Raw genomic sequence first — 16,232 nt, 5'->3', positions numbered from 1 at the left:
TTCTGTATCTAAGAAACTGTGCCTCATAAGGGACATTGACTAAAGGATAATATTAATAATAACAATAGTTAACCTTTATATAGCACTTAACTATGTGCCAGGCACTGTGCTAAATATAATTGTCTCAATTGAGCCTCACAATAATGGTTACAGTAATCCCCATTTTACAGATGAGGAAACTGAGGTAAATAGGTTAAAGGGTCACATGGTGTCTGAGACTGAATTTGAATTCAGGCCTTCCTGATTCCAGGCCTGGTGCTCTATTAATTGTGCTTAATTTGTTGCTTGTTGCTTAAGTAACAGTAACAGTATGTCCCATGAATGGGATTTAAGAATAGATTAGGGGTTACACATAAAAGGTGATACCATAAGCAATTAGGAGAGCAGGGAATAATTTACCTGTCAGATCTATGGAGAAGAGAAGAATTTATGTACAAATGAGATAGAGAACATTGTGAAATGCAAAATGGATATTTTGATTACATTAAATTAAAAAGTTTTTGCACAAGCAAACCAACACAGACCAACATTAGAAGGGAAGCAGGAAGCTGGGAAACAACTTTTACAGCCATTGTCTCTGATAAAGGCCTCATTTCTAAAATATGTAGAGAACTGAGTCAAATTTATAAGAATACAAGGCATTCCTCAGTTGACAAATGGTCAAAGGATATGAACAGGCAGTTTTCAGGTGAAGAAATTAAAGCTATCAATAGTCATATTAAAAAAATGCTCTAAATCACTTGATTAGAGAAACGCAAATTAAAACAACTCGGCGGTACCACCTCCCACCTATCAGATTGGCTAATATGACAAAAAAGGAAAATGATAAATGTTGGAGAAGTGGGAAAATTGGAACACTAATGCCTTGTTGGTGGAATTGTGAACTGATCCAACCATTCTGAAGAGCAATTTGGAACTATGCCCAAAGGGCTATAAAACTGTGCATACCCTTTGATCCAGGAATATCATTACTATGTCTTTATCCGAAAGAGATCATAAAAAGAACAGAAAAGGACCCACATGTACAAAAATATTTCTAGGGGCTCTTTTTGAGGTGCAAAAGAATTGGAAATTGAGGGAATGTCCATCAGTTGGGGAATGGCTGAACAAGTTGTGGCATATGACTGTAATGGAATACTGTTCCATAAGAAATGATGAGCAGGAGGATTTCAGGAAAAACCTGGGCTTATATGAACTAATGCTGAGTGAAGTGAGCAGAACCAGGAGAACATTGTACATAGTCCCAGCAACATGGTACAATGACCAACTTTGATAGACTTAGCTCTTCTCAGCAATGCAGTGATCTAAGACAATTCCAAAAGACTCATGATGGAAAATGCTATCCACAGCCAGAGAAAGAACTATGGAATCTGAATGCAGATTGAAGCATACTGTTTTCTCTTTTTTTTTTCTTTTGGTTTTTGCCTTTTGTTCTGATTTTTCTTTCACAAAATGACTAATGTGGAATTATGTTTAATATGATTGTACATGTATAACCTATATCAGATTGCGTGTCGTCTTGGGGGAGGGAGAAGGGAGGGAGAAAATAATTTGGAACTCAAAATCTTATAAAAGTGAATGTTGAAAACATTCTTTTACATATAATTGGTTAAGTGGGGAAAAAAGAAAAAGAATAGATTAGGGGATAGGAATGAGGACAAAATACATGAATACATCTTGGAAGAGGGTACTACAGAAGAATGTTACTTAAGCCAAGAGGTTGGTGAGGAGGAAAGGATAAATTTTGAACTATATATTTAGGTGGACAGGGAAAAGAAAGAATCAAAAGAATGTGGAATACCTAATAAAGAGAAAAAAAATAACTTAAAGAACTTGAGATAGGAGAGGTGAATAGAATGGAGAGATGGAGAACATGTGGAAAATACCATCAAAATACTATAAGCAAAATGAATTACAGGAACAAAGTAGTGACTTAGAAGAGGAAAAGGATAAAAATCAATGTAAAGGAAATAACAGAAAAATACAATGTATGGCACCTTTTCAATGTGAACCTTTAAAAATATACATATTTATCAGTATCATCTATACTTTCACAGACATGGGTCATGTCCTGGACATAGAGAAATTATAAATAAATGTGAAAAAAATATTAAATACACCCTCAGTAGGACATAATGCAGTAAAACATTATTGGATACAGGGAATACAAGCAAAAGATACAAACTTAAACAGAAATTTAATAATGATGTCCTGCATAATGAGTGGCTCACAAAACATATCAGAGAAAAAAGTCAACTATGTGAAAGAGAAGTCCCTTGAAGGACATAGCCCTTTAATGCCGTGTATGGGTAGAGAGATGACAACTGCTAATTGGTGAAAAACAATACTCCACGGGCCAGCTAATGGAAAACGATGGAAGCTATCTTGTTTGACCCTTGAAGTTCATGTTCCCTCCTCCCCCGACCCCCCTTCTCTCCCTGATTTTCTTTCCCAGCAGTTTCTTAGCTAATCAGCAGTCATGTTTCTTTACCCATACACAGCATTATGGGGCTGTCTAAGGGACTGCCAAGCCCACTTTGGGGAGAGGGCTACATTTACATTAACAGAATAGAAAAAAAAGGATCAATGAACTAAATTTTAAATTAAAAAAAAAAACCAACTAGAAAATCAGATTAATTCCTCACATAAGACCCTCCTGTTCGTTTTCTTTGCCTTTTCCTCATATCTGGAATTCTCTCCCTCCTCTACCTCCTGGTATCCCTGTTGTTGTTCAGTCATATATGACTCTTTGTGACCCCATTTGGGGTTTTCTTGGCAAAGATACTGGAGTGGTTTTCCATTTCCTTCTCCAGCTCATTTTACAGATGAGGAAACTGAGGCAAATAGGGTTAAGTGACTTGCCCAGGGTCACACAAACACAGCTAGGAAGTGTCTTCCTGACTCCAGGCCCAGTGCTCTACCCACTACACTACCTAGATGCCCTAGCTTTCCTGAATCCCAGCTAAAATCTCATCTTCTACAAGTAGCTTTTCTTTATCCTCCATAATGCTAGCGCCTTTCTTTTGTTGATTATCTCCAGTTTATCCTGAAGATAATTTGTTTGTATATAGTTGTTTGCCTGTTATCTACTACACTAGAGCGGGAACTTCTTGAGAGTAAGAATTGTCTTTTAACTTTTTTATATTCCCAGTGCTTGGCACACACTTAATAAGTGCTAGTTGACTTAATAAACCCGGTCAGCAAGAATGTGTGCTACTAGACTGTTGCAATGATTGCCTCTTAATTGGTGTTCTTGCTTTAAGTTTCTTCCCACTCCAATCCATACTCCCTACTGCTGCTAAAGTGATTTTCTTAATGCAAATATGACTGTCTCACTACCTTACTCAAAATCCCACTGGCTTCCTGTTGCTTTTAGGATAAAATGTAAATGTCGCTGTTTGTCTTTTAAAGCCCTCTACAACTTGGCTGCAACCTCATACATTTAAAATAATCACAGAAGAAGATATCTTGAACATATGAGAGCTGAAATGAATAAAATGTGAAACAATGCAAACTATCCTTAAGTGGTTTGCCTCAAGAGGTAGTGGGTTCCTCCTCATTGGAAGACATGAAGCTTGGGCTGGATGATGTTGGGTATAGTGGGGCTACTTTTTTGGTTGTGGGTTGGGGTAGATGGCTGCTGAGGTGCGTATCTGTGAATGTAACAACTACTAATGCCCTGGAGGTGGAGGGGAAGAGAGAGAGCGCTTCAGCTTGTTTGTGAGAAAACGGCACATTACATCTAGGAGTCTACAGGATAAAAATAAAGATGCAGGTTTGAAGTTATGGACTCAAGGATCTGAGAAATGTTTATATGAAAAAATAAGCCCACTTTTAAAAAGTTAGCTGTGATTATGATTCAAAGATAACATTAACCTTAAAGCTTTGTCTTGGTCAAGTCTTTCATTGGAAAACCTCTAATTAAAGCAATGAGAGCACCAAAGATTTGGTGACAAGAAATCAACATTCTGAGGACACTTTGTCCACATGCCCTAATTCCTATTTACTTTTGGCTCTTCTGATGTAAATGCAGTTTCGTTATTGTCATGACTAGAGAAGACACTGCTACCGGCCGAAGCAGGCTGTTTTCTGTGCCAGATGCCATCAACAAACATGCTTGCTCAATTCTTACTCCAGAATCCTCATAGTTAGGATTGGTTTGAGATGCTGCATGAAGCAGAAAAATGCAGCTCAGATCCTCTGTCACCGCAAGAAGGTGTAAAGAGCCTGCTTTGACTTGTGACAAAGCTCGGGCTATCCAATTCAAAACAAGCAAAAACTGCAGGTACTCCATACTTTCCAGTTCCATTCCGAGGCTTCACTTTAACCCTATTAAGTTGACAGAAAGAAAAGGCCAACTGGAGGATAGGCTCTAAGTGGGTCATTAGGGCTAAGATGAAGCTGATAATTTAAATACTATTATCTTACATTTATAAAGAACTTTGCAATGACAAAAGCACTCTCTTATACCTCTTCTCATTTGAGTATCACAACGGTTCTTTGAGGTAGAGAGTACAAGCTATATTGGAGCCTGGGCTCAGTGACTTGCCCAAGATCACTCAGCTAGGATTGGAAGAGTGAACTCCAATCAGGTTCTTATATGAAATCCAGGCCAGCCTAGGGTTTTGTTTTTGTTTTTTGTTTTTTTTTCCTGGATTAGGCTGAATTGGAGAAAGCTGAAGTTTAGCAACATTTCAAACTCATCCTTTGAATTTCGCTCAGGCACTGGTTTATAGCAGTAATTTTTAGGGTATAGTGGCATTGCCAGGACCCTAGGCAAAAGTGCAAAGTTTCTTTTTGTGGCCTTAATCCACCTTCCTTTGTGTGCTTCTCTATCACTCCAGACACCCACTGCCTTCAAGCTACCTTCTGGCAGGGTTCAGTCCCATATACATGTAGAAAGGTCTATTTTATTCCTCTCTGTTACTCTAGTTCTTATGTACCATCCTCAGCTAAAGCTCTTAGTTTGAATGACTTTGCTTTGATAAAGGTGTGAATTCAGCTTAATTCACCCAGGGTGAATTAAAACACCCAGTGTTTGTAATTTTAAGGAGATGCTTAACATAAATTAAGTTGGCAGACTGAGTTAGTACTGGGTTTCTTGTGTTTCTTGCTTTCTTCAGGTTTCCTTGTGCCCAAGTTCCCCAGAGAGTAAAAATACATCCCCATTTCCACTTCTACCCCATACACATACCTTTTCAGTAGGGCTTCAAAAAACCAGTGTCCTTACTTGAGGAGAACCAAATGGGTTAGCACAGTGAATTAGAAATAGGAACAGTGAATTAGGAATGTGGTTTCTCCCTTCCAAGAATTGAAGTATAAACTGTTTATACTGACATACAAACAAAACCCAAAGCATTCACTACCATACTGCATCACCTGTAATGTAATGACTAAACTTTCTGGACATTTAAGGCCCTCTGATGTCCTTGTTCATGCTTTGTTGATAGTGAGAAGGCTTAGATAGCTCGGTGGTGAAATGAATAGTGCTGAACTTGAGTCAGTAAGACCTGAGGTCAGATCTTGCCCCAGGTACTTTGTAGCTGTGTGATCCTGGCAGTCATTTAACCTGTCTTCCTCAGTTTTCTCATCTTTAAAATGGGGATAATAATAACATCTATCTTACAGGATTATTATGAAGATCAAATGAGATAATATATATATAAAGAACTCTGCAAACCTTAAAGTATGTATATATATATATAGTACTATATATATAGTACTAGCTATTATTATTTATGTCTCACCTCTCCCCCTGACTATCTTAGTGATCTTGGAGTCTGAACCTCAGTTTCCTAATCTGTAAAATGAGGGCAGTACAGTCATAAAATCTTTAAGAGTTGGAAGAAACCCTCAGAAGTTATCTAGTCCAATCTATACCTGAGTAATAATAACAATATACATTTACGTAGCACTTTAAGGTTTGCAAAGTATCTTCCCTCACCTCAGCCTTGTGAGAAAGATTATTTTTATTTCCATATTTCCATTTCCAGTTGAGAAAAGTAAGTCTCAGAGAGAGTGTTACTTTTTATTGCAAGTATGTTGCAACTGGGCAGGTGGTGGAGGTCAAATTTGAACTCTAGTCTCTGCACTCCAAACATTGTACTTTCTATTACACTGGCCTTTCAGGGGGAATGATACTTGTAGGAATAAGAGTTCTCGATGGGTTCGTGGTAGTCACCTTCATCCAGGTATGAAATAGCTCAGAGGCAGAAGTGGCAATGTGATAATAGTGGAAAGACTCAGGACCTTCTTTTGAACCTTGTTCTGCCAATAATTTGTTGTATGCCCTTGGGCTAACCATCTAACCTCCCTGGGCCTCAGTTTCCTCAACCTGTAAGATGAGGGGAGTTGGAGTAGATGATCTTTATGGTCCCTTTTGGCTCTTGAGCTGAGGAACTCCTTTAAGTGGCTGAGAAGAATAGGGAACCTTTCTTTGAGAATAGAGGCTCTGGGAGGAGGTGGTAGTGGGTAAGCTGGGGAATTGGATCTGTCTCGAGGTGGTGGGCTGCCTTTTTGAGTCCTTTTCCTTTTGGTTGCAGTGTAAACCCCGGGATGGAGGCTGCTGGAGGCATGGTGTCCACTCCCAAAGCACTGCCCTACTTTGTGGCTCTGTCCCAGATTCTGGGCCTGACTGTGGTGGCTATAACCGGAGCGTGGCTTGGCCTCTACCGTGGTGGCCTTGCCTGGGAGAGTGCCCTTCAGTTCAACGTGCATCCACTCTGCATGGTCATAGGCATGGTCTTCTTGCAGGGAGATGGTGAGTCCTGGCAGGGTCAAGAGAAGTGGGAGGTGTCGTAACATAACCCACTGATTTCCATGGGGGTGAGCCTGGGGAGGACCCATCCTCTTTCTGCCTATAGTTTCTGGGTATATCTGAGAATTTCTTGGGAAGATACCTTCTGTTTTGGGGAGCGGCAAGGGGGTTAGCTCTGGGAGACCTCATTACCTCAAGAGAGATATGCTATAGGAGCTGAAGTAGGAGGCTCAAGTCAGAGTTAGGACAGCCCAGATGCTTGGGACTTAGGAATATTAGAAACCAGAATCAGGAGGGGAAGCTTTGTCCCTTAGTACAGACTTCAGGTGGGAAGGGGAGGTGTGCATGTTATACTTGGATTGGTACAATTACTTTCTAAGAGTGCCGTAGTACCTTAATCTCCTTCATAGATAAGCAGTAAAGGTATATGTTCGGTAGGAAGGTTGGTAGGACGACGGCTGTAAATTGAGGCTGTCTCCCTCAATAGTTTACTTATTTGGGGGTAAAGAAAAGGAGAATGGACCATTCTGGAGAAACTGGTCCCATAAGTAGAGTAGGTTCTCGAAATGACATTTAAAGCTAAAAGATGGTGAAACAAAACAGAATTATTTCCCTGTGGGGTTGAAAACTGCAGTGTTTATTCTCTCTCCCACTTGCATATGAGGCTGTAGTCTGTTTGCTTTGATAAATGAGAGCTGATAGTAGCTAGTTTTCTTCACTGGGGCCTGGGAAATTAATTCAGAGTTGCCCCTGGCCACAGGCACTATTTTACAGGAGTCATAATAAGTTGAATTCTAAAGGGATCAGGTAATTTGGAATACTTTAGGTACCTCCAAAATCCCTTTATCAGATGATAACCTTCTGTTATTCTGCCTTATCCCTTCCAAATCTTGTTCTTATCGGGACTTCCAGTTCTTCCATCCCCCAGTGCTCTCTCAGGCCTTGCTCTAGCTTCACTTCCCTCCCTTCCCCATCTAGACTGATTCCTACTCTCCAATCCTTTGTACCACCATATTGATCCTTATTCCCTGACGGATCCCAGCCCGGTGCAATTTCTGTCATCCACCTCCTCCGCTCCTACTCAAATGCTGCTGAACTGAGCTGTAGGGAATCACCCAGTGGAGCCAATTGGGTCTGCTGGTGAGGAGGTAAATTATAAAAGTCTTAGAAAGAACTAGGCTTTGGCAACTGGTGAGCAGCAGTAAGACAAAGGATTCACGAGTAGAGGACAGCGCAGAATTGGTTTACTTTAGGGTTGAAGTTGGGGAGGGAGAATTTATTTAATTTAATCTCAAATGGGCCTTCACCTCAGCAAGATAATCCTTTTTTGTTGTGATTCAGTGGAGTCCAGCTCTTTGTGACCCCATGGGCCATAGCGTGCCACACCCTTCTGTCCTTCACTGCCTCTCAAGTCTGTTCAAGTTCATGTTTGTTGTTTCCGTGATGCTCTGTATTCTTCTCATCCTTTGCTGTCCTGTATCCTTTTGCCTTCAATCTTTCTCAACATTAGGGTCTTTTCCAGTGAGTCCCATCTTCTCATTATGTGGCCAAAGAACTTAAGCTTCAGCTACAGTATTTGACTTCTAGTGAATAGCCTGAATTAATATTTTTAAGTATTGACTGATTTGAACTCCTTACTGACCCAGGGACTCTCAAAAGTCTTCTTCCTAATTGATTTTCTCTCTTTAAATACTATGTCCTACTCCTTCAATCCACCAGAGCTATACTCAGGGACAGGCACACCCTGGACCTCACCATTATACATGTGTCCTACTTCCTTAGTAAAAAACTCTTTCTGGCCATGACTTCCCCTTATTCTTTGTCTCCCTGTGTCTCATCCCTCCTAAACCTATTCTTTGCTCTCACTGGAACTTCCATTACCTTCACCCCTCAGTGCTTTTTCAGGCCTTTAGCCTGCTCTGATTGTGCTTTCCTCTCTTCCTATTCTCACTTGGACTATTGCAATAAACGTCTAATTGATTTCCCTTCCTCGGGTCTCTCCCCTTTCCAATCCATTCTCTACATAGCTGTCAGAGTGAATTTCCTAAAGCATGAGTTTGATTATATTACTCTTCTACTCAATAAATTACATTGGTTCCCTGTGGCCTATAGCATCAAATAGAAACTCCTCTGTTTGGCATTTAAAGCCCTTTACAACCTGGCCCCAAACTACCTGTCCTGCCTAATTATGTACCTCCTGCACACGATGGTTCAGCTGAATTGCCCTTCTCTTTGTTCCTCACATGTAGCACTCCATCTTTCATCGTGGTGCCTTTCTGCTGGCCCTGCTCCAAGCCTGAGCCTCCTTATCTCTGCCTCTTAGAATCCCTTGTTTCCCTTAATACTCAGTTCAGCCACTTTCTTCTACATGAAGCCTTCCTTCCTTAAGCTGCTAGACTGCCCCCTCCCCACCCCCTTGCCAGTTACCTTGCATTTTATAAATATATCCTTCTTTATATGTGTGGTGCCCTGATGCTCTGATGAATGGTAAGGTCCTTGAGAGTGGGGACTGTTTTATTTTTGACTCTGTAAGCTTAGTAGTACATAACAGAGTGGTGAGCACTTAACAAATGCTTATAGATTGATGTTTTTTCCTAACCCTTCTTCCCCTCCTCCTTCATGGATCCTGAATACAGTTCCTCAGGGCCACAGGTGGGTATTCACTTAGAAATAAAAGGATTTATTTAGAAAAATATGGGATCTAGGGGTGCATGTGTGAGAACAGTGAAAGGCACTATCTGACTGGGGCCAAGGATGGAATCATTTTCTGTGCTAACTTAATAAAATTAAGGACTGTCTCATTCATAGCCACATTGGTGGGCAAAGGAGATCAACAGGTATGATCAGTGTTCAGCTAAGTTGGGGATTAAAGGGGTGTGTGTGTGTGTGTGTGAGTGTGTGTGTATACATACATATGTAGGGAATAGAGGCTATTTTAATCCCTTTTGGGGGGCTGTTGTCTATAAAGGATAAGTAGATGTTAGGACTCATTGCTACATCTGAAGAGAAAGAGAAAGGGGGGAGCAGCCCTTTCCCTTTTTTTTTTCTATTAGGGGCACAGGAAAGGATGAGAGAGGTAAGCAACTGGAAGATTCCTGTATTTGAAAGCAAAAGAGATTTCTGAATGATTTCTGGTTTGGGTCTGGTCATAACCTGTTGGTTTTATCTACTCTACTGGGAGAAAATGACAAGTGCTCAAAGTCACCCGACACCCTTCTTCTGTTTGAGGGAGGTTCTGGGCTTAGTTGTTGGGCAGGAGGCCCCACAAATGTTTCATTAGGTGGGTGAGTAAGGGGAGAGGAAAGAACTGCCAGCACGTGGTGGAAAGGTGGGCAGCAGGAAACTCATTGGTATACTTTGCCCCTTTTCTCGTCCCAAACAAGCTCTACTAGTTTACCGGGTCTTCAGGAATGAGGCCAAGCGTACCACAAAGATTCTGCATGGGCTGCTGCACATCTTTGCTCTTGTCATCGCTTTGGTCGGTGAGTCCCCTGATGGTTTCTTTCCCTCTGGGGGATGACGACTGACTGTCCATACCCTCTCCTCGCCTCTAGTTTCTAGATCTGAGGTGGCAGACACTTTTCTAAGCTGCAGTTAGGCACACTACCCACCCTGGAAGCAAATTTTTACCTTAGTGCCAGTACTCCGAGGATGCTGCTTATTCCTCTTAACACATTTGGGAAAGGTGGGAGCAGGACTGGGAATAAATCCTGTGAGCTCATCCCTCATCTTCTTCCCCTTTCCCCCAAGTTCCCCTAAAAAACATGCGTAACCTTGTATTCTCATGTCCTCCAACTTCTAGGACTTGTGGCTGTGTTTGAGTATCACAAGAAGATGAGCTATGCTGATCTGTATAGTCTGCACAGTTGGTGTGGGCTCCTCGTCTTCATCCTCTATTTAGTGCAGGTGAGTCCCTCTGCTGTTCCTGCCTCTCTGCCTCACAGATAACCCCGGAGGGATTTCAGAGCAGCTAACTGGAGAGGGCATGAAAGATGGTAAAAACACCAGTCTGACAGGTTACAGAGTAGGCTGAGCTCCAGTTTAGCACAGCCAACGGTGCTGTAAACGGCTGCAGTTGGCCCCGAAGGCATTGTTCCCCAGGAGTTTGGAATTAGCCCAAAATCAGACTGATTTGGGGAGTGGGGAAGGAGATGGGGGATGGTGCCTTGCAGCTATTGGGCCCCTTCCCAGCTCATGGCTGGTCCCAGGCTTGGGCTTTATGGAATTAGGAGTGTGATTGTGACTGAGGTGAACCTTGAGCATTTGGGGGCATCGACTCCTTTCCATTCGTGTTGTCTGCAGTCTTCCATGATGGGCTTAGCATTGTCTTAACAGTGTCAAACTAGGCAGCACAAATGACCCAGCAGGCAAGCAGGGAATTCCTTTCTTTGTTTAACTCTTGCACTGTCTCTACATTTCTTCCAGTGGCTAATGGGCTTCAGCTTCTTCCTGTTCCCTGGAGCATCATTCTCCCTTCGAAACCGATATCGCCCACAGCATATCTTCTTTGGCGCCACCATCTTCCTCCTTTCTGTGGGCACAACCCTGCTGGGTATCAAGGAGGCGCTGCTATTTGGGCTCATGTGAGTGACCTTTGACTACTGATATAGAAGGGCAGGGTCCCACTGTCCTGAGCAGGTTTCTCACAGCCTCAGCTTTCCTAGGAAGCAGCATCCTTTGCTGTTGGTTTAGCCTTCTCAGCAGAGTTGGATAACGCCGCAGCTTGGATCCACTGGGGTTGTGGCTGGGTTGGGATGACTGGTTTTGATATTCCTGTAGTATTAATGTGATCTTGGCTGTGTGTGTGTGTGTGTGTGTGTGTGTGTGTGGTGACATCACCAATCCCTTCTTCCTTCTATCCTGCAGGAACAAGTACAGTACGTTCCACCCTGAGGGCATCTTGGCCAACATCTTGGGCCTGCTGCTGATCTGCTTTGCTGTGGTTGTGCTCTACATCCTGACTAGAGAGGCCTGGGTTCGGCCCCCCCGGGCTGAGGAGCAAGCGCTGTCCATGGACTTCAAGACTCTGACAGAAGGGGACAGCCCCAGCTCTCAGTGATGGCTGGAGCTTGCCATGATGGGAGGAGGGTAGTGGGTGTGTGCTGAGGAACCTCTTCAGTTCCATGTGGGTGTTGGAATAGGTCTTTGTATTCCCTCCTTCCTGTCGTGGTCATCCTGCTGTCCTTCTCAGAGATCACAGAATACCACAGCTATTCCTGAGGAGTAGCAGGATATTAAGGGAAAGGTGCCCCAGGATTGATACTGGGGATAGTCTGAATGATACTCAGTGTCTAACCCTGGCTGCTGGAGGCTTAGTTTGTCTCTCCCAGACTTCCTCTTGTCCTTTTGCTTTCCTTCTCCATACCTTGCCTCTTGGCAAAATTAGTAGCTTGTCCACCTCGTGCAGCTCTTCCTGCCCTCAAACAGAGCCAGCCCAGGAGCAGGGGACTTGCAGAGAGAGGGTGAAGGATCCTTAGAGACTTACCGGTCAAAAAGGTGGTTCAGCATTCAGGTGCTCAATTAACAAGGTCTTTTGGAGCTGAAAGGGAAACACCATTATTTTACAGATGAGGAAAGTGAGGAAAGTGATGCCTGAAGTCATTACTTGCACAGCTGTTGTACCATTAGCTCTTCTGAAGGTGGCTTTAAAGCAATGGTTCTAAAACTTTTTGGCTTCAGGACCCCATTACTCTCTTAAGGTTGAAGACCCCCTAAAAAGCTTTTGTTTATGTGGGTCATAACTGTGTTATTTACTGGATTAGAAATTAAAATGCCTTGCTATTCTGAAAATACCTCATGACATGTGACCTCACAGATCCCCTGAAAGAGTCTCAAGGACCACGGGGGTCCCTGGACCACACTTTGAGAACCACTGCTCTAAAGTAAACACATATTTTCAAGAAAAGTTCCCTGTTAAGGAACTGGGGTTCTGGGTTCTGATTTCCTTGGCTAGGAAGCCCGACTTGAGGAGAAGCTGTAGAGCTCTGTATTGCTAAGATAGAGGTTGGTTAGGGATGCTGGGCCTAGCATTGAGAAGGACATTCTGGTGGCAGGAGTCTGAGGAAAAGCACCAGGGGCCTCAGGTATTCACAAATTGGCACCAAAGGCCATTCTCCGTGCTTACACCAAAGTCAAACTAAACATTCAGCTGTTCCAAACAAAGCATCAGCCTTTGGCAGTGGGAAACAATTGAGATCACATGGAAAACATATTTGTGCTCAGAGTGATGTTCTCAGGGCTAAGTTACGGCCTTGTGACTCTTGTTCTTTTTTGTGCTCCTCTCCCCCACTGCTGTGGTGATGGAATGGTGTCATTAAGTATTTGGTTTTACACAGGACCATTAAGCTCCTACAGTGTAGCTTTTTCTCCTTAAAAAAGACAGGTATAATAGGGTGTGGGTACTAGTTTTAGGACTGTTTACTCACATGCTATATAGGATAGGTTTTCTTGCAGCCTGCCTCAATCTGGCTTTGGAAGGTGGTAGAGGTCTTTTCCCTCTCCACTGGCCTGGATCTTAGGAGTCCTGGGCACTGGAGGAAGAGGCTGGCTGTTTGCCAAATAAGTTTGACACTGCCTTGCAAAGGGAAACTGGGGTTCCAAACCCCTTGATATTGAATGAAAGGCTTCAGTTGTTATAGAACATGAGGTCTGGTACTGCTTCATTCACCCTGTGAGCAAAGCTTCTGCCAAGATGGTATTAGAGCTGGCTTGGCTTCTGCTTCTCTGTATTCTACCTGGGGTATCTGGAAGCAGTAGGGACAAAGTCAGAATTGTACTAGTCTTTTAAGTGTGTGAGCCCCAGGTTTTAAATTTGATGTTCCACTCTGAAAGCGTGTTGTGCTGTAATCTGAGTCACTGTTTGACCCAAGTCCAAAAATAACATGATTAGAGCATCAGTCTTGGACTTGGCAAATAATTCCCCCTCACCCCCCCAGCCTTTTTTCCCCCCTTTTGCTTGTGATTTGAACAACACAGCACAATGTGTGGATGCTTGTGTTTTACTCTTGACCAGTCTTTGAGGTGGATGGACTCGGGCAGTTTATTTAATGAAGAAATTGTCTCCAGCAGCAGTACAGCTAGTGTTTCTTTTAAGAGAGGCTGCTCATTCTGACTGTGCTCCTCTGCGTTCAGATTTCCATTAAAAAATAATCTTTTCCATAGGCAGGGGTGTGGGTAGGAATACTTTCTTTCCAAATAAATGAGTCACTTCTCGGGTCAGGCAGTTGTTAAGTCTTTCCTCTCCCCAATACTGTAGCAGGGGGTTGCCTGTGGGCTCCTCCCTTGAAGGATGCTCTTCTTTTCTTCCCTTAGACCCTAGGATATTAATGTCTGACTTACATTGAAATGCCAGGGTCAGGTACTATTCCTGTCTAGGTTCTACAGTCCCCTGGCCACTTGAACACCTAATTTCTATATGGGATTGTTGCATCTTGGACAAATTGCCAAAATATAATTATATAATCATTTTAAACAGAATGACAGTCCACAGGAAAATGTAGCTTTTGGCTGATAGCTTATTGCCAAGTTATATTTTTCTCCCAAATTTACTTTAAAGGAGCTAAGTTTTAGGTCAATCAGGAGGCTCTCCAAGTCAGCAAAATTCTAGGGTAATTCTTACAGGAAACTTTTGTCTCCTCCACCCCACCCCCCAAGAAAACCCCCCTATATTTGGCTAGTAGTCAGTCTTCTGTGAAATATGTTTGTGTTGGTGTAAAAAACAGATAATTCAATAAACGTCTGCAGCAAATCTATTGCCTTTTTTTCTTCAATTTACTACAGCAATATGGGAGCCATTGTTTCCAGGCCCAAAATATACATGAAGTTGATGCCACCTGGGATAAGAGAAAGAAACAGTTTTGGGAACATAAGTAAAACAATTAATACTATTTCTCATGACATCAGGAACTGAGGTGGCCCAACAGGTAACCTGATCTCCCTTCTACCCAACTTGTCACTGAAGCTATGGCAGCTCCCCTTGAAGTAAGGACTATGGCTTTCTGGATGTATAGTTAGAATGTCTCATGGGTGTGGGTTCTACAAGATGCTGATAAGTTAATTGGCAAGAAGTTTTCCCCAGTGTTCAGACTACATTTTCCTTTGGGTGATGACAATGTTGAGGGTAACTGACCACACTTCACTTTGTGAGGTGGATGACATTCCTGAAAAGCATTATCAGTAAAATGATTTTAATAGGGAGTTTACAATTTTAGAGATACCTGCGGTGAATTCTTTTAATTTTACTTTTTCAGGGGTATTCTGTTCTGGTATTTTCCTGACAGGGTACACCTGTATGAAGTAAAATTAGGGAGGCCTAGTGGCATTCTCCATGGATATTTTTTCTTCCTTTTAAATGAGAGGCCACTCTCCAGGTCTTAGGTTTCTGCTCAGGGCAATAATAGGGTGGACCAGACAATTTCTTTAGCCCATTACAATTCTGAAACTATGAAATCTAAAGGGGTAATGGGATCATTAAACTTCATCACCCCTCAACTCCCTGTCTTTCAGACTCTTTGGAGGAACTTTTTTTCATGTTTTTTATCTCATCACCTATACAACTCTAGGCCTTTAGGTGTTTGTCCCCATCATCCAGCACTTATACATCCATTGCCTTTGAGTGTATCAAGCCCCAAGTGTTATAATCTTACCCCTTCAGTACCTTTCTGAGGCCTCCCATTTCCATTGCCAGCTTTCTCTAGGTGTATGAAAATATTTTTAGACTACATCTAATTTAACCTTTTTTAATCAATTGTCCCTTAAATCTGCTTCCTTTGCTTTCTGGATTCATTCATCTTCCCCAGGCTCCCTTCTTATTTTTTAAAAACCTCCATTTGGAATTTCAAAGGATCATATGCCTCTTAGCCAGGAGGCAGCACCAGATGGTCCATGAAGCAATTAGTATAATATTAACCCTCATTTATATAACATTTTAAAGCTTACAAAGTCCTTTCCTCACAACCTTGAGAAAGATAGTTGGTGTCATTCCCTGGTGATACGGATGTGGGTTCTGAGCTGAGAGGTTAAATTATTTGCCCGGAGGGCACAAAGATAATTAAGTGTTGGAGCTAGGATTTGAACTCAGGTCCAGCACTCTGCTGCGCCATGATAGTTCCCATTCCTGGTGGTATTCTGCCATCCCTGTGCTATATGTCTCCTCCCACTCCTTCCCCTCCCCACTTGTCAGTAGAACCGCCAAACATTGTTTAGATCTACTAGCCAAGGGGGTGCTGATTGTTCTTCTAAAGTAGATTAAATCCTCATTTGGATCTCATAGAATCACAGGATGTTAGAGCTGAAAGGAACCTTAGACATTCTGTATAGTCCAACCTTGACAGATGGGAAAAGTGAGGGCATAAGTGTGTGTGTGAGTGTGAGAAAGGAAAGATCAGGCTGTTAGAAGCCTTGGATTCAAGTCTTCATTTCCTAGCTGTATGACTATGGGTAAAATTACTTAGTCCTTCTGAGTCTGTTTCTCCTT

General features: G+C 42.4%; 1 protein-coding gene across 1 annotated transcript in view; it reads left to right on the top strand.

Annotated features, from left to right (window-relative positions):
- The window catches only part of LOC114050783 (cytochrome b561), a 35,057-nt gene extending 20,549 nt beyond the window's left edge, over positions 1–14,508 (top strand). Inside the window, exons 2-6 of the mRNA XM_027872701.1 lie at positions 6,543–6,760; positions 10,141–10,239; positions 10,560–10,663; positions 11,183–11,340; positions 11,624–14,508. Of these exons, the coding sequence (XP_027728502.1) occupies positions 6,556–6,760; positions 10,141–10,239; positions 10,560–10,663; positions 11,183–11,340; positions 11,624–11,816 (759 nt within the window). The 5' untranslated portion in view covers positions 6,543–6,555 and the 3' untranslated portion in view covers positions 11,817–14,508. The remainder of the gene's footprint in view (positions 1–6,542; positions 6,761–10,140; positions 10,240–10,559; positions 10,664–11,182; positions 11,341–11,623) is intronic.
- Positions 14,509–16,232: the final 1,724 nt, after the last annotated feature.

This window comes from Vombatus ursinus, unplaced genomic scaffold (assembly GCF_900497805.2).
Source record: "Vombatus ursinus unplaced genomic scaffold, bare-nosed wombat genome assembly UNPS02014801.1, whole genome shotgun sequence".
In the NCBI taxonomy this organism is placed as follows: Eukaryota; Metazoa; Chordata; class Mammalia; order Diprotodontia; family Vombatidae; genus Vombatus; species Vombatus ursinus.
The sequence above is the reverse complement of the archived record's forward strand: the minus strand, read 5'-3'. Positions and strand labels throughout refer to the sequence as shown.